This window comes from Delphinapterus leucas, chromosome 17 (genome assembly GCF_059928025.1).
Source record: "Delphinapterus leucas isolate spDelLeu-1000000601 "Yukka" chromosome 17, BTC_Dleu_Yukka2, whole genome shotgun sequence".
NCBI classification, from domain to species: domain Eukaryota; kingdom Metazoa; phylum Chordata; class Mammalia; order Artiodactyla; family Monodontidae; genus Delphinapterus; species Delphinapterus leucas.
In genome coordinates, this window is record NC_143145.1 from 42,272,873 (window position 1) to 42,298,876 (window position 26,004).

At 36.2% G+C, this 26,004-nt stretch overlaps 1 protein-coding gene across 6 annotated transcripts in view; it reads right to left on the minus strand.

Annotated features, from left to right (window-relative positions):
- The window catches only part of INTS8 (integrator complex subunit 8), a 65,139-nt gene that overhangs the window by 19,086 nt on the left and 20,049 nt on the right, over positions 1-26,004 (minus strand). For all 6 annotated transcript variants that reach the window (XM_022584770.3, XM_089898900.1, XM_089898899.1 and 3 more), the window contains 15 exons: positions 25,238-25,338; positions 24,683-24,824; positions 19,940-20,010; positions 19,384-19,559; positions 18,096-18,229; positions 16,348-16,458; positions 14,650-14,851; positions 11,107-11,228; positions 6,911-7,095; positions 6,436-6,469; positions 5,728-5,784; positions 5,576-5,637; positions 3,035-3,153; positions 1,857-1,960; positions 806-856 (listed from right to left, as the gene is read on the minus strand). In XM_022584770.3, coding sequence (XP_022440478.1) covers positions 806-856; positions 1,857-1,960; positions 3,035-3,153; positions 5,576-5,637; positions 5,728-5,784; positions 6,436-6,469; positions 6,911-7,095; positions 11,107-11,228; positions 14,650-14,851; positions 16,348-16,458; positions 18,096-18,229; positions 19,384-19,559; positions 19,940-20,010; positions 24,683-24,824; positions 25,238-25,338 — 1,671 coding nt within the window. The remainder of the gene's footprint in view (positions 1-805; positions 857-1,856; positions 1,961-3,034; positions 3,154-5,575; positions 5,638-5,727; positions 5,785-6,435; positions 6,470-6,910; positions 7,096-11,106; positions 11,229-14,649; positions 14,852-16,347; positions 16,459-18,095; positions 18,230-19,383; positions 19,560-19,939; positions 20,011-24,682; positions 24,825-25,237; positions 25,339-26,004) is intronic.

Genomic DNA, 26,004 nt, shown 5'->3' on the forward strand with positions numbered 1-26,004 from the left:
CTTCCAGGATTCGTCCCTGTTGTAGCATGTATCAGTACTTCACTCTTTTTTATGGCTGAATAATATTCCATTGTGTGTGTGTGTGTGTGTGTGTGTGTGTGTGTGTATACACATACACACACACACACACACACACACACACACACACACACACCAAATCTCATTTATCTGTTCATCAGCTGATGAACATTTGGGTTGTTTCCACTTTTTGGCTATTATGAATAATGCTGCTATAAACATTTCACGTATAAATTCTTCTGTGGACATATGTTTTCAGTTTTCTTGGTTATATACCCAGGAGTGAAACTGCTGGGTCATATGGTAGGTAATTCAATGTTTAACTTCTTGAGCAAGCACCAAGTTGTTTTCCAAAGAGGTTGCCCCATTTTATATTCCTACCAGCAATATATGAGGGTTCTAATTTCTCCACATCTTCACCAATACTTGTTACTATCTTTCAGTTACGGCCTCCTTGTGAGTGTGAAGTGACATCTCATTGTGGTGCTTACATTTCCCTAATGATTAATGTACATATCTACTTTTAAATATAAGAAAACATACTTGAGAATGCTTTTTCCATTTATAAAGTTCAAAGACCAATGCCTTCTAACTCACACTTTCATTTTAGTTAAAATTCTGTAAACTATTTTTAAAAAATTTAAAGAACATGCAAATTCTTAAATACCATAAATTTAAGCAATTATGATACGGAAAATAAAAGCTACCTCCCAGTCCAATGCCTTATATTTATTATAAACTCTAATATTCATGAAAACAGACCAGCATCATAATATTATAAACTAACCTGTGTGTGGCAATTCAGCAAAGAACAGCACTTTATCATTCGTTTTATTACCTACAAAAACAAAATTCTGGTTATTTTCAAAAACTAGTTAATGGCAATTGTAACAAATGTACCACTCTGATATGGGATGTCAATCGTGAGGTAGGTTGTACATGTATGGGGACAGGAGGTACGTGAAAACTGTATTTTTCACTCAATTTTGCTATGAATCTAAAACTGCTCCAAAAAATAGAACTTTTAAGTTAAAAAAATCTAAATCTAAATTTTAAATCTTATTTCAAAAGCCATTATTGTAAATATTAAAAAATGCCATTTATTAAATTATGATATTGGTGGCCTAAACCAGAGGAAAGGGTAATGCATATTGAGAGAAAATTAACAAAATTTGAGATTTAGGAGGCAGAATCAATATGCCTTGAAGGCTGAATGGATGTTGGTGGGAGGGATAGTAAAGAAAAGAGTATGACACTCAGGATTTATGCTTGGTCAACTCAAAGGGCTAAACAAAGGTGACTGCTATTTTGGTGGGGTCTTCTGTTTTTGTTTTTGTTTTGGTGTGGGAAGGTCATCAGGAGGAGAGACTGGTAGAGTAAGACGCTGAATCAGGGGACTTCTCTGGTGGTCCAGTGGGTAAGACTCCGCGTTCCCAATGCAGGGGGCCCAGGTTCGATCCCTGGTCAGGGAACTAGATCCCACACGCATGCTGCCAACTAAGAAGGAGTACACATGCCTCAACTAAGAGCCTGTATGCTGCAGCGAAGAGCCTGCAAGCCGCAACTAAGACCCGGAGTAGCCAAAATAAATAAATAAATAATACTAAAACAAAGATGCTGAATCAGTTTTGGACAGGTTGAGTTTGAGGTGTTTTGGGGAAATCAAAGCAGCAATAGCTGTGGGCACTGGAAATATGGAGAGCAATCTGGTCTAGAGCAATCAATTTGGGAGTTACCACCATATACATGGAAATGAATAAGCTCATGCAAAAAGAGGCCCAGGAAGAAGAACATTTAAAGCCAGACAAGAAGCAAGCAAGCCTGCAAAAGCAACCTACCTGGTCTGTATAAACATCTGGGGGCACAGCCTTATTAAAGAAATCAGAACACACAGCTCCTGCCTGGAGGTAATAGTGAAGAGCTGCCGAATACTGATTTGTTGCTTGAAGTAGAAAACAGAGATAAAGAATTACCTGCCATTAAATACACAGCTGGAAAAATAGGGCCTCTTTTGTGAAGAGTCAGGTATTATTACTTCATGTTTGACAAAAGCAGATTCAAACCACAGACCTAGGTATAACACTTAGCCAGGCCAACAATGAGAAAAATTGGCTTTATTTTTTCAACCACTTTAAAGTAGTTGTATAATAGAGTCTTTCCTTCTCAAACTGATTAGCCAAATATTCAGCTCAGGTTCCTTGTCAAACTTACTGGTACAGAATTTAGTATTTGGAGGTGCAGCCAGTATTTTGTAGTGACTATCAATGGAATATAACCTTTAAAAATTGTGAACCACTATGTTGTAAACCTGTAACTTATGTAATACTGCACATCAACTACACTTCAATTTAAAAAATGAAAAAAATAAAAATGACTTAAGGCTGCTTGCAATAAGTCACTTAAAAAATAAAAAGCTGGGTGGCAGACACAGGAGATACATGGGGATTCATTATACTATTCTCTCTACTCTTAATTTTGAACTTTCTCTTTAAAAAAATCAACTCCTAAAAAAGTGACCCAGAAATGACACCAGTCAGAACTATAATTTGATCTGTATAGTAATAGAAATATTAGAAATTCCCTATCAAGTTGGAAAATCTATCACATACACCGGGGGGAAAAATTAGGAATCTATTTTCAAGAACACAAATAATTATCAAGAGTGCCTGGACATATTTTAGAACATTTAAAGAGCAATTTTGTAAACTAAACTTTAACCTCTTTCCTTAAGAATGTTTTACCAACTTTTTAGATGACCATTTACTATTAAAAAAAAAACAACACAGAGAAAAAGTAGTCAACATAAAACTAAAAGCATCTGAATCAAAGGCTCAGAAAAATGCATACATATAACAATAATAGTTACTTTCAATTTTATCTAGGAAGAAGAGTTAGACAATGTCAAAAACAAGACTTAAGTTTAATAAAGTATTGTAATAACAAGTGTAATGTATTTATTTTCACTTCTAAAACTGCTACGAAAACAAAACACAAAGCAACCATACATCTCACTTACCAAAATAAATGTCTGCCTGAATAATTAACCAGGAATGGTTGTTTGGGTTTATACTGAGGGAATACCGAACTAGCTCTTTCACTGTGATAGCCACGGCTTCAAAGTCCACGGACTGGAGGCTATATGAAAGACAATAAACATAATCTCTATTTTAAGAGTCAACTTCAAATTCCATACACACATTTATTAAAAACAAAAAGGCTCAGTCAAAATTCAGGTGATCATAAATACAATGCTAAATATTACTAGGAGTAAATATTTTAAAACTATCAAAACAACTAAATCTGAGGAAGTGTGATCAGCTAACTTTTTATAAGGGGCTGAAAACAATCTGATTTTTGTTTCCTTTATTTTCCCAAAATGCCAAAGAAGGCCACTCTAAAAAGTATCTTTAAATATTCGACAATATAAAGCACAAAAAAGGTCATAGGATAAAATCCTGTCTCCACTTTTTATGCACAATTTACAGGCAACAAAATTATAAGAGACAGACTCATAAAAATTTTCCAAATGATTTTTAAGTTCTGTTATCTAGAGGAAGCTACGGAAAACAAGGGCTCAAACACTAACAATACTGCTACATGGCCTTAAATTCACCTTGTGGCTTCTTGTAAGGGTTAACTAACTCCTCTGGATTAGATGTTTCACCGGGTTGGGGCGAGCCATGGCAAGGGTATCACTGCAGCTCATTTGCAAGCAATGAAGAATCCAAAAAAGAGTACGGAAGGGGGCCAGCTGCTCTGAGCCTAGTTAAGCCTGGAAGTCCTGAGATGCAGAATTAGGAGGTGGAACTGTGAGGATAAAGCCAAGCGAGCACCCAAGAAACACGCTGACAGCCCCTACAGCGAGACCCAGCGGGGGAGAACAAGCTTCGGCTTCAGAAACACACCGAGGTTCAAGTCCTGGCTCTATCATCTAACAACGTTGGACAAAGTACTCCTGTTGCCCTGAAGGGTTAGATTTTACCATAACTCACCACTGTTCCCAGTACAGTGGGAAAGTCTTGTGGTGCCATTAGTAAATACCCAACTGTTGATTTACAACTAATTTATTTACAATTATTTAAATGAGTTACACTGGTTTATGTTTCCTAGAAATTACAAAATGTTAAGTCTAAGAATTCTATCTACATATCAAACAATCAATTTTAAAATAGTAACACTTAATCCATGCCATCCTCACACTATTCTTGGAGTCAATAAAGACGACTCCTCTGCTCAAGAGAAATATCTTTTCTGGTCAAACATTTAGTCACATTTTATTTTCTCTGGGTTAATTTACATTAAAGTAATTTTATCATGAAAATAATAGTTAAGCCTACTACGTGGCAGCCCTTATTCTAAACACCTAGCTTAGAAAGTTTATTATTTAATCCTCACAAGGTAGGTACTATTCTTATACCCGTTTTACAGATGAGGAAACTGGCACAGAAAGCAACTAACCCAAGGTCATATACCTGAGAAGTGGAGAGGCTGGGACTCAGTCTCTCTGAGTCTGGTTCAGAACCTCTATGATAAACCATTCTTTTGCCCCATTTATAAACACACACCGAAAAAAATCAATCATTAGTTTACAGTCTAAACTTAGGCCAAAGAAGTAACACCAAAGAGGTATTACAACCATCAATTAAAAAGGCAAAATGACCTCTACCTGATTCTTGGATTGCTATCTAATATACCAAATTTTATGTAAAAATCTGCAGTTATTTGCTTCAGGAAGCATAGTGCTTCTGTGGGAACTAAGGCTCATAAGCGGAGGGAAGGGTCACTCACCCACTTTAGACTCTCCGAATCCCTGTCAGAGAGAGAACGGCTTCCAATCTCTAAGACTGAGACGGAAGCAAATTGCTCTCATTCTACTGCCTGCTTACCTACCTACTACAATCTTTTCTTCTTCAAAAATGCCACTAAAAGCAATAAAATAAGGCTTAGATCTGCCCTTCAGGCACAAAGAAGATGACTGGCGGGGAAGGGAGAAAAGGAAAAGTAACTTTTGTGAGGAAACAAATGGACTCTCCTGAATGAGAAGTTGCTACGTGTGGGAAGAGAAAAATATAAATGGTTTCTTCTTCCAGAAAAAGAACCTTTTCTTCTCCCCCCCCCCAAAATTCCCCCATCCGCTTACTGTGATTCTCAGGTGATGAAAGTTAAGAGAGAAGATTTCTTAAATTACTTAAAGAACTTCTTAAGGCAACTAAAAAGGGTTGGGAACCTCTGACAATCACTGTTAGAAAAAACCTGATAGAAAGTCATTCTTTAATTAGCCTCAATTTTCTAATTCTACCACTGACAAGGAATCAGGACTACTGAGAGACTGTCTAGGTTCTACTTAAGGCTAGTATACCTTAGCTCTTAACTTAGTTATGCCTTATCCATAATTTTTAGGAAGATTATTACTGTTAATGGAGAAACATGAAGTTGGCTATAGAGTCCTAACAAATTGCAGCCTTTTGATCAAATTATTCAAGGTTATCTATATCAGTCAGGATGGTTTCTAAATATATAAACAGTTTAATAAAATGTAAGCTATAATACTTCTTACTTGGGGATGGAGGATGGCCAGATAGAAATGTGTTCAGCTGTAATATCATTCACAATGTCCTCCTTATTTAAAAAAAAAAAAAAAAAAAAAAAGCATGATTTAAAAGGAAATTTCTTCCAAAGATTTTTTAGATGAAATTATAAAATACTTACCCGAACATTGTGAAGTTTCACAAAGAGTGATAAAATAATAGTCAAAACCAACGGTTCCTATGAGAAAGAAAACACAGAATCCTTAATTATATATATTTTAGTATCTCTGCCATCAACCTCAAGGATACCAAGTATTTTCCTTCAAAAGATTCTTACGGGTTTGAAAATTACCACCTGCTTTAGTTTACAGCACACTAAAGATCAACTTTATTTTTAATCTCATGAAAGAAATGACAACACACAATTTACACAGAAATGACCAAATTTAGGTGTCTGTCCTCACGTCTTTTGAAATTGAGTAAACAGACCTCTTTCCAACTAGTACTTCCAGCTACCTCTAGAAAAAAATTGACTTTTTATTCCTTAAAATAATAAAGGATGGAATTTAAAGAGTGGAATCTATGTCCAATAAATAAATATGACGTTAATCCTATCAAGAAAAATTAAAGTTAGGCTTCACCTATCTAGCCCTATTATGAAGAATTCTTTACAGTTTAAAAAACACCCGTTCTATTCGCTAAAACATGGTAAGGTAAATGCAAAACAAACTTCTCCATTCAGACTATCCCATCCTCAAAAAAATGATCACTGAAGATAAAAAGCACACTAACAGATTACTTAAATAATCAGCATTTAAACACTCAATATTTTTTGTCATATTCTACAGAAATCAGCAATAGTAATTAGATCAATTTTTATAAAGCTTACCCGTAATTTTTTGATAAAAGAAAGCAGTTCACTCCTACAAAAAACACAAATTGTGTATATGCATTTAATATTAGAAATTAAAAATAAAAACAAGAAAGTAAATTATACGTGAAGGTTTATTCCTAACTTTCCAGTCCTGCATGTATAAAAGAGTATAATATTCTACTGTCGTACTAACCTAATAAAATGTCTTTCCTGCTTTAATCACATGTGACATCTTTAGCACCATTCAACCAAAACTGTTGACTTTGAACTCAGGTTTGATTATATTAAATGATTAATAAGTAGTCTCTTAAAGTAACATATAAGCAAGGTATTTCCTAAGGTGGCCATATCAGACAAGTCCATCGGAGATCAGCACCACAGAATTCTTACATTGCCCATCTTTATGATACACAAGGATAATGGTAGGTGTTCTTACAACAGTACAAATAGTATAAACAAATAACTAAAAAAACAAACTGATAGAACATACCGATACATTATACCTAATGTAGACTCCCTCTGCTTTATTAAACTAATTCTGCCATCATTTCCTCGTTTGTGTTGACTGGACACACTACAGATCTGAACAACAACTTCCCAAAGGTCTTTAGCAGTCCGTCTACTTTCTTTAGGGCCTGGAAGTTCTTTGCATGTAGCTGCTAAAAGCTGTCCAAGCTATAACATGAAAAACAGACAGAAAATACACAAAAGGTAATCTGTAATGTCATACATGCTATTTCTATTATTGAGGAACATTTGAAGAAAGATAAATAACTGCCCACACATACGAAGCACAGGTATCTTATGCTGTGCCTTCTATCCAACCGCTGAAGAATTGAGAGCTCACTGTCTACTGACAGATCTGAATCCGATCTGGGAAGGGAATCCTCTGGTCCCACCACATTATAAACCTCCTTGTTTCTAAACAATTATAGTCTAATGAGAAGAAAATGAGACAATGCAAAGAGGTATGTGATCTATTCAGTGGGAAAAAACAAAACTGCTAAATACACATAGTATAATCCCACCTTAAAAAAAAAAAAGCCCATAATGGAACATATACACTACAATGTTAACTGTAAAAGCCCAGAGATGAGACTAAAATAGGGGTTAAATTTCACTCACACACACAATTTTTTTTTAATTTTAATGGAAAAAATGAGGAAAAAATATGGACATTGAAGTTGGCAGAATAAAGGAACAAGATCTAGAGCAACTTTTCTCTAAGAAAAATGACAGCAACTGGGGATGGACCTACTGCTGATGTGAGGAGGTAGAATTAAGGAAGTACAGATTACTGAAAGTGACTGATCTGAATAAAGGCAGCCTTCAGGACCAAAGGTGTAGGAAGGACCCAGAAATAAAGAATGGAAGGGCTGAAAGCAAAAGGCACAGAAAAGACAGGCCCAAAATGTAGAGAAAGAAATAGGCTTATATGACAAATCCAGCACGTCTTTCCCTCTATAATTTAAGCAAGAGAGAGCCCCTCTATCCTTTGTTTTTAGTAATTCTAATACATCATTTCTCTTTAGAGGGTAAAGTAGCTAGGGATAATTCACGTCCATCAAGAATCCCCAGTTCCCTGACTGGACCTAGAAAAGGTTCATAATGGGGTCCCACTGCTTAAAGAAAGAGGCAGGATTATGACAAAGGTGAAAATAGTGCTTTTCCCCCAAATTTCAAACACAGAAAAGTTGAAAGTACAGTTCAATAAATACCTGAACACTTGACTTAATTTACAAGAATTCTGGTGCTTCCTAAAGCTAGTGAAAATGGTGTTAAAAACCCTAGCTATGCTATGTGAATGGAAATCAAGGGTCCCTGATCTAGGAGAACATTTCATCCTGCGTGCCTACTGCACGTACTCTTTTCTAACAACTAGAATCACAATATACACAAGTTATTTACTGCAGTTCTCAATTTCATTTTCTGTTGTCAGAGGTCACATGCTTGGCTGAAGGTTACTACATTAAGCAAGTAAATTCACTTAAAAGTAAGAATTTTCAGAGGTATTAGGCCCCAAGTCAATTGAATTCCACAAACACTCTTGAGCATCTCCTATGTGCTGGGTATCAAGCAAAGCACTGAAAATATCAAAATTAGCTGTCCTCAAGAAGCTCACTGTTTTACAGGGAAGACAGACAGGTGAACAAATAATTTACTATACAGTATAAGTGCAACAAAAGAAATATGTCCACAGTACAACAGTACAGAAGTAACAAGAACAGCAAGCTTGCGAAGAAAAGAATTATGGAAAGCTTCCAAGAAACTACACAAACCGGCAAAAGTGGGAAGAGCATCTCGGCCAAATGAACACACAGAAGTGCGGAAGCCTGAGAAAGCACTGTGTGTACAAGGGCCGTGAGCACTCTGGCACCACAGACAGAGCTGGCATGACAGGGAGAGAGAAGGAGAAGCTCCCACACCTTAGAAGGCCTTGCAGGCCACGGCAAAAGCCATGGTCTTTGTCTTATACCATCATGACTGTTAGCGCCAACCTCTCCTCCTCCCACTAGCTAGTCTCTTATAATCCAACCGCCCATAAATGCTATACATTTTCCAATATACTACACTGCCTCCCATACTGATCCAAGGGAGAGGCTGGACTGTTTTTCTTATTTCAAAAGGTCATATTTTGTCACATGCGTAAGACTATTCCCTTTCCTTTTTCCATTCCTAAGAGAATGGAAAATAAAATTGATTAAAAATCACTTAAGGGCTTCCCTGGTGGCGCAGTGGTTGAGAGTCCACCTGCCGATGCAGGGGACACGGGTTCGTGCCCCAGTCCGGGAAGATCCCACATGCCGCGGAACGGCTGGGCCCGTAAGCCATGGCCACTGAGCCTGCGCATCCGGAGCCTGTGCTCCGCAACGGGAGAGGCCACAACAGTGAGAGGCCCGCGTACCGCAAAAAAAAAAAAAAAAAAAAATCACTTAATATTTCACTACCCAGGGATAATGACTATTAATATCCTTCCAGACTCTTCCTTATGCATCTGTATATATATTCCACATCAAATTCAAAGTTTGAAAGCGGCTCTAAATTGTCTAATTTTTAATACCTGATCCCTTACTCTAGACTTCTTAATCTGATTACTTTCTCCTCTACGTTAACAAGGGAACAAGGGGCCAACTAGGGAAGGAGACACACAAAACCCTAATCCAGATGAGACGATGAGATGCCTCAGTGGCCCCTGCAGCAAGGTCACCTCATACCCTTCCTCCTCTGTGGCCAGATCAAGGGGAAGTGCAGGAAGCAGTGAGCTAACCTAGCCCAAGGTTAGGCAACCTACAACACAATACCCCGTGCCCTTCCACACTGCAGGCCCTCAAACATGCGGCCAGCCTTCCTGGTGCACACAGCTCCACAGAACTCACAGCTAAGAGAAGCAAAGAGAAAAGCCACCGCCCTGTCACAATACTAAGCAACGAGCTGCCGTTCTAAGTGGAAATGATAATCGCGAAACAAAACGGTCGCCTCATCTGAGAGTTTACTACAGACGAGAGACTGCGGGGCATAATCAGACAAATACCCTAGATATTAGGAACTCCTATCTCAGAAAGTTCACTAGAAAAACAGATATAATCCAATGTCTGAAATTCCAAAGAGAAGGATGACTTAAGTATGACAATAAATTTTTATGAACGACCATAAAGAAAACAAAAAGGAGGAAAAAACCAAAAGAAATCAGTAAGTCTTCAAAGGGTTGAAGTGAAATGAGCTCAGTTTTTTAAAGGCCATACATGAAATAAGGAGGAAACAAATAACCAAAGGCAAACGTAAAAACTGGTCCAGTGTTGCAAGGTTTCCAGATAACCGTCCATTTAAGGGGCTGTGTACTGAAGATGAGATGACGGCAGGTAAGAACAAAAGGTAACACAAGCATTAAGAAAAGAGTAAGGAAATCTGAAGGATGAAACATATATTAAAAAAGTGGTAAATCATGAAATGTTTTGTTTGTTTTTTTTTAACTACAAGACCAGAAAGGGAGAAAAGTTCACTGCTTATTCAGGGTAAATGTAATATTAACACATGAAAGAAAGAATCTTAGGGAAGACCTCCTGTCTCTCTTTATTTTTGATGTTTCCTCCACCCAGAAGCATTTCCAGTCGTGCAGGGTAGGTGTAATTAAGAAAGGAGAATAAACAAACAACATACCATCAATTCACTGAATGAACAGTTTCATATGGAAATAATCACTAATAACAAACATGTACCCTAATAAGAATCAGGTATCAACTTAGAGAGTTTAATAGGCTTTGAAGACGGGTAAGGTGCTCAAATGGAAAATGGGTGCAGCTCACCCCTAGCGCCCCCCCCCAGTTCAACCCAGCTAGACCCAGGTATTCCAGAGCTGAACCCGGGGTTTGACTACATCAATCAAAGCAAGAAAAGCTGACTAACTTCTCACTACTTTAGGATTATACCAAAATGTTGTCTATTAACGAAATAATTTTTGCTTGCATTCTCGTAACTATAGGGTAGAAGAAAAAATATTAGAGAGGGCAAACTCAAGTGCCTGAATTATCAAAAACTATACTTTTACCTACAAACCAACAAGCATTTGTCCAAACTTAGACTGAATCTTAGAAACTGGACAAGCTCCCTTAAGTAGTACAGATCTAAAGAAACTGGTCCAATAATCCCACCCTAATAATCCTTTTATTTAGATTAAACATGAATTACCTTTACATATGGATTACTCTGAAGCAGAAATGCAGGAACTTGCAGGGTAAGGTATTCATTTTCCCTCCAGTTTAACATAAAAGCAACACACTCCTCGGCAATAACTTGACGAAGAGGAATATCTAAAAAGCAAAGAAGAAAGTAGTTGGAGTTACCATCATAACATTAAAAGAACAAAGCATGGGACTTCCCTGGCAGTCCAGTGGTTACCATGCTGTGCTATCACTGCAGAGGCTGCAGGTTTGATCCCTGGTAAGGGAACTGAGATCCTGCAAGCCGTGCAGCGCGGTGTGGCAATCAATCAATCAATCAATAACAAAGCAAATAGTTGCTCAGATTCCAGCTGAACAAATCAAAAACAAGTTACAGATGAAAAAATAGAAAAACACTAATATTTTATACTTTTCTCTGGAAAGTTTAAGGTTTCCCAATAATAGGCTGCCACAGTCCCCGCTATTAATCAACAAAATTCTCTACTAAGAACACCTTAAGATGCCTAACACTCTACTGTGGAAGTCTAGGAGCTGGTACCCAGCCTCTACAAATTTATAGTTTAAATGAGCAGAGAGGGACTTCCCTGGTGGTCCAGTGGTTAAGAATCCGCCTTCCAATGCAGGGGACGCAGGTTCGATCCCTGGTCAGGGAACTAAGGTCCCACATGCCATGGGGGCAACTAAGCCCACATGCCGCAACTACTACTGAGCACACAGGCCACAACGAGAGAGCCCGCGTGCTGCAACTACAGTGCCCACGAGCTCTGGAGCTCACACGCCACAACTAGAGAGAAGCCTACGGGCTGCAACTAAGACCCGACACAGCCAAAAATAAATAAATAAATGAGCAGAGAAGAACCACACAAACAAAACAAATATATAATGGTATGGTATAAACTTCTAGCTATTTAGAGCACAGAAATAGGTAAACCATGTTTAAAGCTATAATAAATCCATGTTAATATGTTTTTCATTTTTTAAATAATTTTTCCTGATTAAAACATGATAAATATTCATAAGAGACAAATCATTCACTCATTCAAAAAATACGTACTATACCTGTAACAATTTTAAATAAAAAGATATGAGGGAAAAAAATCACTCAGAATTGTTTGACCATTATTTCCTTTGAAATAAATAATTATTAAATATACCTTAATATTAAATACATTGTGAATTTTTGTAGCTCAAAGTATATAATACTCAGGTTTTAATGTATTTCAAGAAAGAGGAAAAGAAACCCAATGAATACTAAATAACAACGTTAAAACTTAAAATGGGGAGAGCTATTAAACTTCTTGAGTACCTATATTTTTCAGCCATTCTAAAAAGTCTTTGCCTGTGGCTATTTATATCTCACTTTATCCCAAAAAGCGACTGGAGACAACAAAAAAGAGGCACAGGAACACACCAAAATTAAGTAAAAATACATTATTTGCATCACCTTCTTAAAGAAGGAGTGAAGATAGAAGTAAATTTAATATCCCAGTGTACAACATGTCACTGTGCATTGTGTACCATACACTTTGCCAAAGGAAGCCCAGACAGCATTTGGCTCCAAGGCGTCCTTTATTCACTGGGCATCTCTCATTAGTGAGTCCACAATGGTTCTTAAAGAAGAATCAGCATCTAGAGAGTGGGGTTCAAACGTTTTCTTTCTTGTTCTTCCTAAGAGTATATCCTTTCCTTCTCATTTCAAACACTGCTTATAACACAAACTATGGGACAAATAGATGAACATTCAGTAAGTTAGGGGAGAGAAGGAAGAATGGAGGGAGGGAGGGAGGGAGGGAGGAAAAAGTGAACTCCAAACTACTCAAATGCCAAAAAGGTAGTACAAAGAGACTATAATTACTTGAAGGCATTTCCAACGATTTCAAAGAGTAAAAGCACAGGCTTAAGTTGGCCTGATGAGTTCAAAACACAGTTCTGTCTCTTACTTCATGACTTCGGCCAAATTCTTTAAACTTAGTTTCTTGATTTACAAAACGGGGATAATTAAATAAGAAGCTACTTCATGAAGCTGCTGCGAGGACTAAATCAGTTATGCACCTAAGCTCTGAGAAGAATGTCTGACATGTAGTTAGCACTCAATAAATGTTAGGGTTTTTTAAATTCTTTTTGCTTTTCATTTTAGAGAACCAATCTTCAACCTTTAAAAAGAAAACACTCTGGGGAATTCCCGGCAGTCCAATGGTTAGGACTCTGTGGTTTTGCTGCCGAGGGCCCGGGTTCAATCCGTGGTAGGGGAACTAAGATCCCACAAGCCGCGCAGCATGGCCCGAAAAGAAAAAGGAAAAAAAAAGAGCTTTAGAAAACACTCTGTTGACAGTTAGTATATATTAATTAGATCAATTTTTATTGTGATACTGAAGGGCAATGATGCATTAAAACTCAAAGGTATTCTATCTATAGAGTGCTAAAAAGTTGTAATTTTGTCAAGAAATCACAATGTTATAACAATTAAATTAATTCAAAAGACCCCAGAGGGCCAGCAGCCATTTATTTGGGCACATTATTAGGACCTTGCTTTATACTTTAATTTTACTATTTATAGTATTAAATGTGTACAGTATGATTGAAATGCTCTAAATATTATTAAATCATGTAAAAGTAAGAAACTGCTTTAACTAAGCAAGATTATATGTAACAGATAATTCTTATGATTAAAAAAACTTCTTATGATAAGCTTCTTTTCATAATAAGACCTTTACATTTAGAACTGGACAGTCAAAATCTGTTCCTAAAGTGACCACAGTGACTTCCTGACCCACAGGCAATCATGCTGAGGGCTGTCTATGGCAGCTATGAGGAAATAAACCTTCAACATGCAGCTTCAAGGACATTTTGAATCTTTTAACATAATACCTTAAAATTGCAATATAGTTTTTGTAGTGTGTTGAATGCTGTCCCCTCAAAATTCATGTACACCTGAAACCTCAGAAGGTGATCTTACTTGGAAACAGGGTCTTTGCAGATGTGGTTAGTTAAAATGAGGTCATACTGAATTAGGGTAGACCCTAAATCCAATGACTGGTGCCCTTACAAGTGGAGAAGACATGGACACATGGACACACACACAGAAGGCCACGTGAAACAGGTAAAGACTGGAGTGATGCAGCTGCAAGCCCAGGAACACCAAAGGCTGCTGGGAGCCACCAGAGGCTAGGGAGAAGCAAGGAAGGATCCTTCTCTAGAGCCTTCAAAGGGAGTGTAGGCCTGCAGACCCCTTGATTTCAGACATCTCATCTCCAAAACCATGAAAAAATTAATTTCTGCAGCAAAAAGACCCAAAGCAGCCAAAAACAAATAAATAAATTTTAAATAAATAAGTAAATTTCTGTTACTTATTTATGGCAATCCTAGGAAATTAATAATTTCCTACATTTTCCCCAATGTTTTCAAGTGAACTCCACATCTGAATTCTGTTTTAAAAGACAAATTATTTTTTCATAGATGGTAAAAAGTCCAGTAAATATTCTTTTAGAATATTCCCCACAGTTACTTGAGTACTGAATTTCTGAAATCTGGCTTTGTGAAAAAGTCTTACCAGGAAGCCTCATTTCCAGATATCCTCGCACCCTACTAATAAGATCAGAAGGCGGTCTCTCTCCAGATTGCCCTGTTCCAGCTTCATGTGTATGAATATCCAAAAGCAGCATCTCATTCAGCATGACCTGACGAAGTTTTGGTGAGAATTCTGTCACCAACTCCAAACAAGCAGCAAATAGCTGTTTAGCATGGGTAAAGTCCTATAAAAAGAAACAGCGGAATAGCCTGGATCACCTTTCCTCTGGAGTCAAAAAATACGTCTTTAAAAGTACAGAACAAAGAGGAGAAGAATTAATTTAAATGGTTAACACTGGTTATCTTGAGGAGTGAGGCTAGACTATCATCTTTTTATCATCTCTGCATTGTTGATTTATTCCAATAAATACTTAATTCTTTTGTAAATTTTTTTTTTTTTTGGCTGCACCACACGGCATGCAGGATCTTAGTTCCTCAACCAGGGATTGAACCCGTGCCCCCTGCAGTGGAAGCACAGAGTCCTGACCACTGAACCGCCAGGGAATTACCTGTAATTTTTAAAAAACATCCAATAAACAATCAATATAATATACATGGTATATTACTAAACAAGTTTTACATAAATTATAAAATAACAAAACTAGGGGACTTCCTTGGCAGTCCAGGGGTTAAGACCCCACGCTTCCACTGCAGGGGGCACAGGTTCAATCCCTGGTCTGGGAACTAAGATCCTACATGCCACACAGCGTGGCCAAAAAATAAATAAATAAAATAACAAAACTAGAAGTTTTATATAAATATTACATACATATATCATACAGGTATAAAATTCCATGACTAAACACCCTTCTCCCCCTTAGATAGTCAGAATTAGACCTTACCCCCTTCAACAAGGTTCCACATTCTAAAATTTTGCACACAACCCTATTAGCCTATATAATTGACTAATAAATAAATCAAATCAGCTATGATCCAAGCCCTTTCCTACACATCTCTTTCTAATTTTTCCAAAGAGTAGCCTTTGCCTACTCTCTCCACATGATTCTTTCACTCATACAATGTGGCTTCTATCCCCCACATCATGAAAAAGAAATAGCTCTTACTAAACAAAGATCTTCTAATGGCACAATCTACTCAATACCTTTCAGTTACCTTACTGGACTTAGGGGCTGCAACCCAGTGCTGTCCATTCCCTTTTCTTGACAACCTCTATCCCCTTAGCTATTATGACCCCACAAGTCTGGTCTTCATACCAGACTCTTTCTCACGCCACTCTTTTTGGACCTGTGCTGGATCCCCTAGGTTCTGAATATTCTGCCAGGGTGATCTTTGATGATTCCCAAATCTGTATTTCCATCCCAGACTACTTCACAAATAGATCCTTATGTAAAATCTACAAAAGTAATTTTAAGGATTTTTGTTTTTGTTTTCTTTAGCTTGGAATACAATCTTCACTAACTGAACCCTAAATACAAAAGAACTATTCATGTTCTCTAATTTTTTAAAAGACATAGAGTAGTAGCCATATGTCCAAGACCATTTTCGTATAGCTATGAGGGTAAAAGGAAAAAGAATAAACCAAAACGCCTTTTCAAATATCCTCCTAGGCCTACGACTATGATTTTAAGATCAGGAAAACACAACTGATTCTGATTCCTGGCTTCATGCTAAATTTACAAAGCATATTCTTAACCAGACGTCAATGTATGCTTTTACTCACCTTAACAGTACTGCAGTGTAAACCTTTGGCCATTAGAATGTATACCAAATCTCTTGTTAAATTGTCTTTGATTCCCAGGATAACACCACTATAGACAGAAGGTATTTCCCACTAGAAGAAATAAAAATACACAAATACACACACATGAAGCCAAATCTAGATAAGAATCTTTCAGTAACAGTCAATCCCATTTAAAAAGTCATTCAAAAGTCATTTTTGAAAGAGAAAGGAAAATGACAGCTGTATTGAAATGCTAATCAAAATGAACATAATCACTATAATGAGCTAGTAATAAATAATTAAATGGATTGGAACTTTCTGAAGGATAGACTATAGAAATAAAGAAGGAAAAAAAATTCTAGGAGTTTAATACGTATTAACTCATATGATCCTCACAACAGTATTACGTAGGTACTATTATCTCCATTTCACAGATGAGAAAACAGAGACACACAGAAGTCAAATAACTTGCCGAAGACTATAAAGCTAGTTAAGTAGAGAGCTGGCATTCAAACTCAGGCAGTTAGTACCAGAACTCCCGCTCTTAACTATTATGCTATATACTTCCTCTCTATATAAATGAACACAAATAACAATGTCAATGCTAAGAAGCCCAACTAAGGTTCAGACCAATTTTTCATTTCACTGCACTTTTACGTTCAAACCCCACAAAATATACAGCAATTTCTTGCTTCTTTTTATTACATATTCAGCAGAGGAGGAGTATGCAGTTAAATTAGAAGCACTACCACAGTACTTTAATTTCTCCTGTATCTGTGGACTGCTTCCCTTGTATCTCAAGCTACATTCCACTGAAATGTTTAAAAAGCTATTTTCATTTGCAATTTCCACACAGGAAAACAAACAGACAACTTCAGAAACATTAGCTTGGCATTTTAAAAAGAATATCTAAAGCCAAAAATGTTCTAAAAGAAATTTTAATGAAGTGGTTCTAAACTGTAGGCTTTAGACTTCAAGAAGATAGGAAAAAACTAAACCAAAAATACTCTGTAAGCACACAGCAAGTATTAGCTCCAGACTGCATAAATATTATACCTTACACACATATTAACAGCTATACTGAAAATGCATGTAGGTGTTACGACAACAAATGAAATATAAACTCATTTTTTGTTGTTACTGATTTAATAGTGTCGATTTAATAACCTTTTTTGGATATTTCTCTGTCAATGGATGTTCAAAGTGCAATTACTCTCATGTGCAGGTACTTCACATTGTTGATGAATTGTTGACAAATAAAAGGGGTTCTTATTCCCAAAAAGGTCAGGGAACAGCTCTTCTATGAAATTACATCAGAAAACAAGGGTAAAAAAAAAAAAAAAAAAGAAAAAGAAAACAAGGGTAATTTTCTTATCTGTTCTTTTTTTTTTCCTGGCTGCACTGGGTCTTCTTGCTGCAGGCAGGCTTTCTCTAGTTGTGGTGAGCGGGGGCTACTCTTCGTTGCGGTGCGTGGGCTTCTCATTGCGGTGGCTTCTCTTGTTGCAGAGCACGGGCTCTAGGCACGCAGGCTTCAGTAGTTGTGGCACGCAGGCTCAGTAGTTGTGGCTTGCGGGCTCTAGAGCACAGGCTCAGTAGTTGTGGCGCACGGGCTTAGCTGCTCTGTGGCATGTGGGATCTTCCTGGACCAGGGATCAAACCCATGTCCCCTGAATTGGCGGGTGGATTCTTAACCACTGCACCACCAGGGAAGTCCCTTCTTATCTGCGCTTAAGAGAGGGCCTTCTTACCTTATTAGACACTGTCCAGAATTGGCGCTCTGAAGTCATACCATGTAATTCAATTAAAATCTGTCGAATCCTCCAGGGATCTACTGATAATATCAGCTGATGCTCCAACTGGCCAATGTTGACACTTGCTGAGGCTAAGAAAGGAAGGAGAGGTTTCCATTTAAATAATGATTTGATTCAAAGGTATACATAATCCTATAAATATGAGAATGGTAATTTACTGAGAGAAATTGTGCATGTTTATAAGTATTATAAGTTAAAAGCATCTCTCATATTGAAAACTTATTTATTCAACTTAATGCAAATTATGTTTTAACTTCACTCTCATATAGAAAGCCTAACACAATTTTTATTATGTCTTCATTTAATAAATGAATGCATTTAATAAAGATAATGAAAATAAAAACATAAAAATCAGTAGCTGGTACATGGGAAGAATTATGTGGGATATATGGAAAAATTTAACTTATATAGACAGTCTCCTACTTTGGAACATACTGTGTTATTTAAAAGCACATATAAAATGTTTTGAGCAATAAACATTAAGAATGTGTTTTCTGAAGGGGAGAATGAGGAGGTGGAGGCATTGCCTTCCCCAGAAAACCAAGAATTGATCATTAAAATCCCTCACTACAACTCGGCTTTCAGATATAGTCTTCAATAATGCATTTCCAGCATTTCATCTGTGTTAATATTATTCTTTCCCTTTACACCTGGACTGTTAACGCAGTTTAAATCTAATGAGGGTCAAAGCAGCTAAAAGTTCGTTCAGCCAGCTGAATTCTGTGTCCCCTATATTAAGTGTTGAAGCTTGTATTTCTTATTAATGAGCAGCACTATATTTTCTACTTATATTTATAAAATAAGAGAAAAAAATGGAAGAAAATCATCAATAAATAAGGCAAAAATGGCAATGGTGCCAAAGCTGAATGTTTAGCTAGAAGACAGTATCACGATGATATATAGGCTGAAATGCATGCAAGCCTGTACCTTTTATCGTTCTCAACCGCTCCCCTCCCCTCCTGTTTTTTACCTTCAAGAACACAGCAGCAGAGTTACGTGGGTCTACTCCCACAGCTAAAATCTTTTATGTATCTAGGCCTATATCTCCGTGAATCAGAGACTCAGCAGAGTCCCAAGACTTAACTGCTTAGACAGAAATATGACTACAAAAGACAGGTAAATGTCTATTAATTACCAGCATTCGTGTAATCTGAAACAAATTAAGAGGATATCCTAAATATACTGAGGGGCAGAATGTGCCAACATTTTAGCTAGCAGAGCTAACCTGGGATATCATAAAATGAAGTTACTGGTTTAATGCACAGATTTACTCTAGGGGATCTCTTCCTCATCTGATCAACAAGTAGCTTTCGTTCTTCATCTTTCAACAATGTAATGAAAAGCTCATGTGAAGAAATCATGAAAACATACTGCAGGTCTTCCAACCCCAGACACACATTCCTAGATCAGTAAGAAATATTATAAAACAAAAAAGTGTATAATTTTAGTTTGGGGAAAACAATCATATTAACCAATTTTTATTAATAAACTGTTTAAAAAACCACCATTCAATAACTGCACAACAACCATTTGAAACAGCTTTTAAAATTTCTTTTTGGTCCTTAAAGTTTGTGATTTCAATGCTACAATATACAAAAGGAGTAACTGACAGAATCCTAAGTTTTATGTGGTTACACGAATCCAAACCATAACTGTTCTTAAATACCAATTATTGCCTGGTTATAAGATAGGCAGGGCAAATCCAAAACGATAAGGAATAAAAGATATTTTTCTCACAGGACTAAGTTCAAAATTAAGAAAAAGAAAAGAAAGGCACTTACTTTAGAAAAGCAGCCATGTTTCCTTTCAAAGAATCTGAAGCTTTTTCTAAATTTATTGATCTTGAACATACCTAGGAATTTGAGTAATTTTTATTTCAATATGGGTACTTTAAAATAATTATACTACAGTCTGAAAAGTTTAGATTTAAAAACAACTGAATTTTCCTTTCAAACATTATCAGTCACAGATCTGGTTAAGAAATTTAAGAGATGAGACCAAAGAATATGCAGTAAAGAATAATCTATATAGCATACGAAGAAGTCCTGCCAAAATTTACAAAGTACGTTGCCAAATTAAATGGAGTGATAACTTTAAGAATCAGTAGTTCCTGTCAGAAAAGTGAGAAAAGGGTCATCTTAGATAGTTGAAAAGAATGATCGATAATAGTTAAAGTATATAGAACCAATGGTTAAGAAGATAACCAAGGTTTAAAAACTAAACAATGAAAATAAAGAGTAACAGAAACTATGAAAATATTAGTTATCTAAAAATAATACCCTTATAATATTATTCTGAGTTTATTAGATTACGTTTCCTCCCCACATATTATTTACAAGAAGTCAAAAAGAATCTATTTGCGTAAAAGCTCCCTAACCTTAAGAAATTGTCAAATATTCTCTAATATGTTGCCACAAAAATTAAATTATATAATGTTTATAGCAGCATTATTCATAAGAGCTAAAAAGCGTAAACAACCCTAAAGCCCATCAACTGATGAATGAACACTCAAAATAGACAGTGAAGAGCATATCCAGTCAATGGGATACTATTCAGCTATAAAAAAGAATGAAGTACTGATACACACTCCAACATGGATCAAATTTTTCAGGTTTTCAACATTAAGTGAAAGAAGTCAGTTATTTATATGACATGTCCAGAACAGGCAAATCTAGAGACAAAAAGTAGATTAATAGTTGCCTAGGGTTGAAGAGATTGAGGGAAAATGGGAAATGACTGCTAATGGATAAGAAGTTCTGTTGCAGATGGGCAGAGAGGAATGAAATGTTGTCAAACTGGCAGAGGCGATGGCTGCCCAACTCTATGAACATACTAAAAATCACTGAACTGTGCATTTTAAATGGGTGAATTGTATGGCATGCGAATTACATCCCAATGAAGCTATTAAAAGAAAAAAAAGAAGAATAGTATTTTTAATTACCATGCTCAGAAACAGTATCTTGAAAGTACTTTGCTGAGATGAACAGGTTACGCTATCAGTATATAACACATCTGAGCATCTGGGAGTATGTACAATATATTTACATTCTAATAATTCTGCCCCACTGTATACATAAATTAAGTTTGCTACCATATGTAAGATCTTATGATAAACAATATTTTAGTGTACTTTCATGAGATTGTTTATTCAAATATAGAGATGCATTGTATATGTGTCGTCACGTGTTCGGGAATATGTGGTAACTCCTGATAAGCAACGTAACAGAGATGTTATGTGAATTCACCTCAACTTTTTAAAAATGAAAAATATGAAATAGGTGACATCTCTACAGATGCTATAAACACTGAAAAGATAACTAAAAACATTAATATTAATCAACTTAAAAATTTAGATAAAGTGGACAAATTCTTAGAAAAGAACTTCTCAAAACTAATCAAGAAAAAAAGAACAGCAGATGAAATCACTGAAATTGAATCAATACCAAAGATCTTCCCCCCCAAAAAATCTCCAGGCCCAAATACATCATTGGTATGTATGAAAAAAAGCAATGAGTCCATTTTCTTTTCCAGGCAAAAAGAAATGATCCACACCTCAATTTATTTATGAGGCACACATGACCTTAGTAACAAAATCAAAGACAGGACAAGAAAGAAAAAAAACTGATGCATCAATCTCACACACGAATGTAAAAACATCTTAAAGTATTAGCAAGCCAAATCCAGCAATATATATTAAAAACAATCATCACATGACCTAAAACTAATACAATGTTACATGTCAATTATATCTCAGTTTAAAAAAAAGATCACAACCTAGTTGGGTTTATCCAGACAAGGTACTTCAACACTTAAAAATTAATATACTTCACTACATTAACGAATTAGAAGAGAAAAATTATGTGCTTATCATCATAGACATAGAAAAAGCACTTAATAAAATCTAAAAATAATTCATGATTTTTTAAAAATAAGAGCCTTCAGTGAATTAAGGATAAACAGAAACTTCCTTAATCAGATACGGAGTAACGGTAAGAAAAACCTATAATAAACATCACTCTAAACAGTAAAAGGGTACAAGCTTTTGAGACTAAGAACGAGACCAGGAAGCCCATCATAGCCCTTTCTACCAAACATTATACTGGAGATCATTGTCAGCACAGTAAGAACAAGTACACAGAAATAAAAATGAAAAGGCTAGAAAATGAAGACAACAAAATGCATTATTTACAGATAAAGACTATTTAGAAAAACAAATGAACCTACAGATAAACAGAATGTTTAAGAGTTTAGCAAAAGCAGCTGGAAACGAAATCATATACGGAGTTCAACTATACCTCTATACCAATGCATAAACTATTTTCAGGTTCATAAAAAAAATAAAATAAAAAGACTTCTATGGAAAAATTAAAAGCTTTAAAGGGCATTAAAGAACGCCTAAATAAATCAAAACCTATACCAGTTCACAGATTAGAACACTCAATATTGTAAAGATACTAATTTTTCACAAATTGACTTTTAAAGGTAATATAGTTCCAAACAAAAATCCAACAGGCTTGTTTGTGAAACTTGACAATCTGAGTCAACTGTCTACAAGAAAACGCAAAAAGACAGGCATAACCAACACAACTTTGAAAAACAAGGTATGTACTTCAGATGATATCAAGACAGGGATACTGATGTATGGGTAAACAAACAGAAAAGTGGTACAGAACACAGCCCAGAGACAGGCCCACACACGTATGGATACTTGGCATTCAAGAGAGGTAGCACTGGAGATTGGCAGAAAAAAGATTGAACTTTCAATAAATGGTACTGGAACAAGTGAGGAAAAAAATGACATCAGACCCCCTACTTCATGTTAATACACAAAAATCAATCATAGGTGGATTAAAGACCTAAATGTGAAAAGAAGGCTAAGCTCTATAGAGCTTTTGAAGGTAAAATATAGGACAATTTTCACGACTACAGGATATGAAAAGCTTTCTTGAACAAGACACAGAAATCCACTCATCTTTTCCTTTATGGAAAAGATTGATAAATTTTATTATATTAAAATTAAGAACTTTTAAAATAATAAAAAGTTAAAAGAGAAGTGAAACGCAGAAAAGATACCTGCAGTATTTAAAACTAGTAAAGGACAGAATATATAAAAAATTCCTGCAAAAGAAAAAAAAAAAGACAATTCAACAGAAAAATGAGGCATACCACTTGGAATGGGTACCTCAAAAGACAAAATCTAGGGCTTCCCTGGTGGCGCAGTGGTTGAGAGTCCGCCTGCCGATGCAGGGGACACGGGTTCGTGCCCCGGTCCGGGAAGATCCTACATGCCACGGAGCGGCTGGGCCTGTGAGCCATGGCCACTGAACCTGCGCGTCCAGAGCCTGTGCTCCGCAACGGGAGAGGCCACAACAGTGAGAGGCCCACGTACCGCAAAAAAAAAAAAAAAAAGACAAAATCTATATGTGCAAAAAATAAATGAAAAGCTGCTAAATTCCTCAGTAATAAAGGAAATGGACGTTAAAACCTCAATGAGATACCATTATACCAGGACTCTGACAGGAAATCTGACAATACCAAATGCTGACAAAGATCCTGACCAATGAGAACCCTCATGCATGCTAGTGGCAAAAACACTTGGAAATTATATAGTAATATTGCAGATAAACCTTCTCCAGGAATGTAACAGATAAATCGTATGTGGGTGCACCAGGATATGTGTACAGTATTTTCCAAGAAGCACAACAGCCACAAATTGTAAGTAACACAAATGTCCATCATCTTAAGAATAAATGAATTGTGACATGGTCATATAATGTTGTAACACCTTACAGCAATGGAAAAAAAAAAAACTGTACTTGCATACAACTTGAAAAGACATCTCAAGTATGTTCACTGAGAGACAAAGAATTTATTTTGTATGATTTCATTTATGTAAAGTTTGAAACAGGCAAATTAAAGAATATTCTTTAAGGGTACATACAAAGGTGATACAACTGTAATGAAAAGCAAGGAAATGATTATCACAAAACACAAGACAGTGGTTTCCTCAAGGAGAGGCAGAGAGGGTTTGGTAAGGAGCATAAGGACTTCTAGAGCATTGGCAGTGTTGTATGTTTAGAACTAAATGGTACTAATTGTACTCTATGTACTCCTCTCAAGGTTTATTACATTAAGACTATTAAAGAAAGAGAAAGATCCAGCAGAAACACAGATTCTGGAGCTCACATGAGAGGCAAGAAGTATGATCCAAGGGTTTTTAGTGAGCAGGTGATTGAGGTTTTGAATGAGAATAAAAAGTGATATGAGAAGCTGAGTGAGCCAAGGACAAAACGTTTGTAAATAAACATTAAAGGGAGAGCAAAAGAGAAGTCAATGGAGGACTATGGAGAACCCAGTGATGGAGGAGAACAGGGTTGGAGATCGTGGTCTATCAGTAGTAACAACTATCAGCCAGAGAGGCAAGTCAGACGAAGACAGAAAAGAGGGCACTGGACTTGGTAGCTAAGAGATCATTGGCAAACTTAAAGCAAAATTATAAATCAAAAGGGGAAAAAACGTCTTACCTCAAGAAGAAAGTCTATTTTCTCTTTATTAGGTCTAAGAAATAGCTGGTTAAATTGAACACCAATCGCTCTACCTTCCAATATATCACGGACTGTGTTACAGGCACAGACTTTAAAACAGATTTCATCTAGAGCTTCATTTCTGTAGAATACAAAAGCAGATACACTAATTTTTTTTAATAAAAAGGAATATATTGCAAAACTAAAATCACAAGAATAAGCCATTTATTCTTGAGAGGTAAGATCTTACGATATTCCGGCACGTTAGTAAATACCAAAGTCATGGGAAGGTCTTGAATTTGTCAAGGGACAATTTAGCTATACAGATTAGGTAACAGAATCAAATTCTGCTATGTAAATTTTTTTCCCCAAGCACTTTTAAAATGGATTAGATGAACATTAAAGTGGCTCCTCTGGCCATGGTAACTTCCCATATACTAAAAAAAAGTGAAAGTATTGTGTCAGACATACAGGTAGTTTGGAGGGATATTTTTGATAAATCTGAAATGCACTTACCCTTTTATTCAAAAATCAAAAAGTAATTCACTTCCTTACCCCTGTTGAGCTTTCTGAAAGAGCTCTCTTAGGACTGACTGCCGGAACTGCACAGGTAAACTGAAGGTTAAATTGTCTTCAGCGAAAATCTTTGTTACCTCCTAGAACACACACACAAAATTGCATCCATTTCAAAAATCATGAAAGAATCTTTCCAAAAAAAAATTTTTTTAATAAAATTTTAAAAGTCTTTCTATAATAGAAATTACACAGTGAAGAAAATCATTAAAACATCTTGCTAGGAAAAAAAAAATCTTGCTAGGAAAATCTTCTCTTTCTAAAATTTTAAAATTACGTTACAGATACAAATAGCACCCCCTCACCCTTTTTCAAAATTGAAGATCAAAAGTGAGAGGTGAGAGAAGAATCAATGAATAAGAAGTAATTCAGCTATGTTATTAGAGAGAAAGTTTTTAAATTCTTCTCATCCACTTTAAATATGGGTTCAGGGACTTCCCTGGCGGTCCAGCGGTTAAGACTTTGGGCTTCCACTGCAGGGGGACTAAAATCCCACAGGCCGCGCAGTGCAGCCAAAAAAAAGGGGAGGGGTTCATATAACAAACTTTTTAAAACACTGAAATAATTAATTAAAAATAATTTATCTAAATATAACATGTTAAGAAACTATTCTAATCAATTTAAATGGTTTAAAATATATTATTTAGTGAATTACAGAAACACCCACATTATTAGAGTCTTTTTCTGTTCTTTATCAACTCTTTATCTCGATAGTGTGGGGATTTCTTGAAACAGCTAAAGCTACTCAG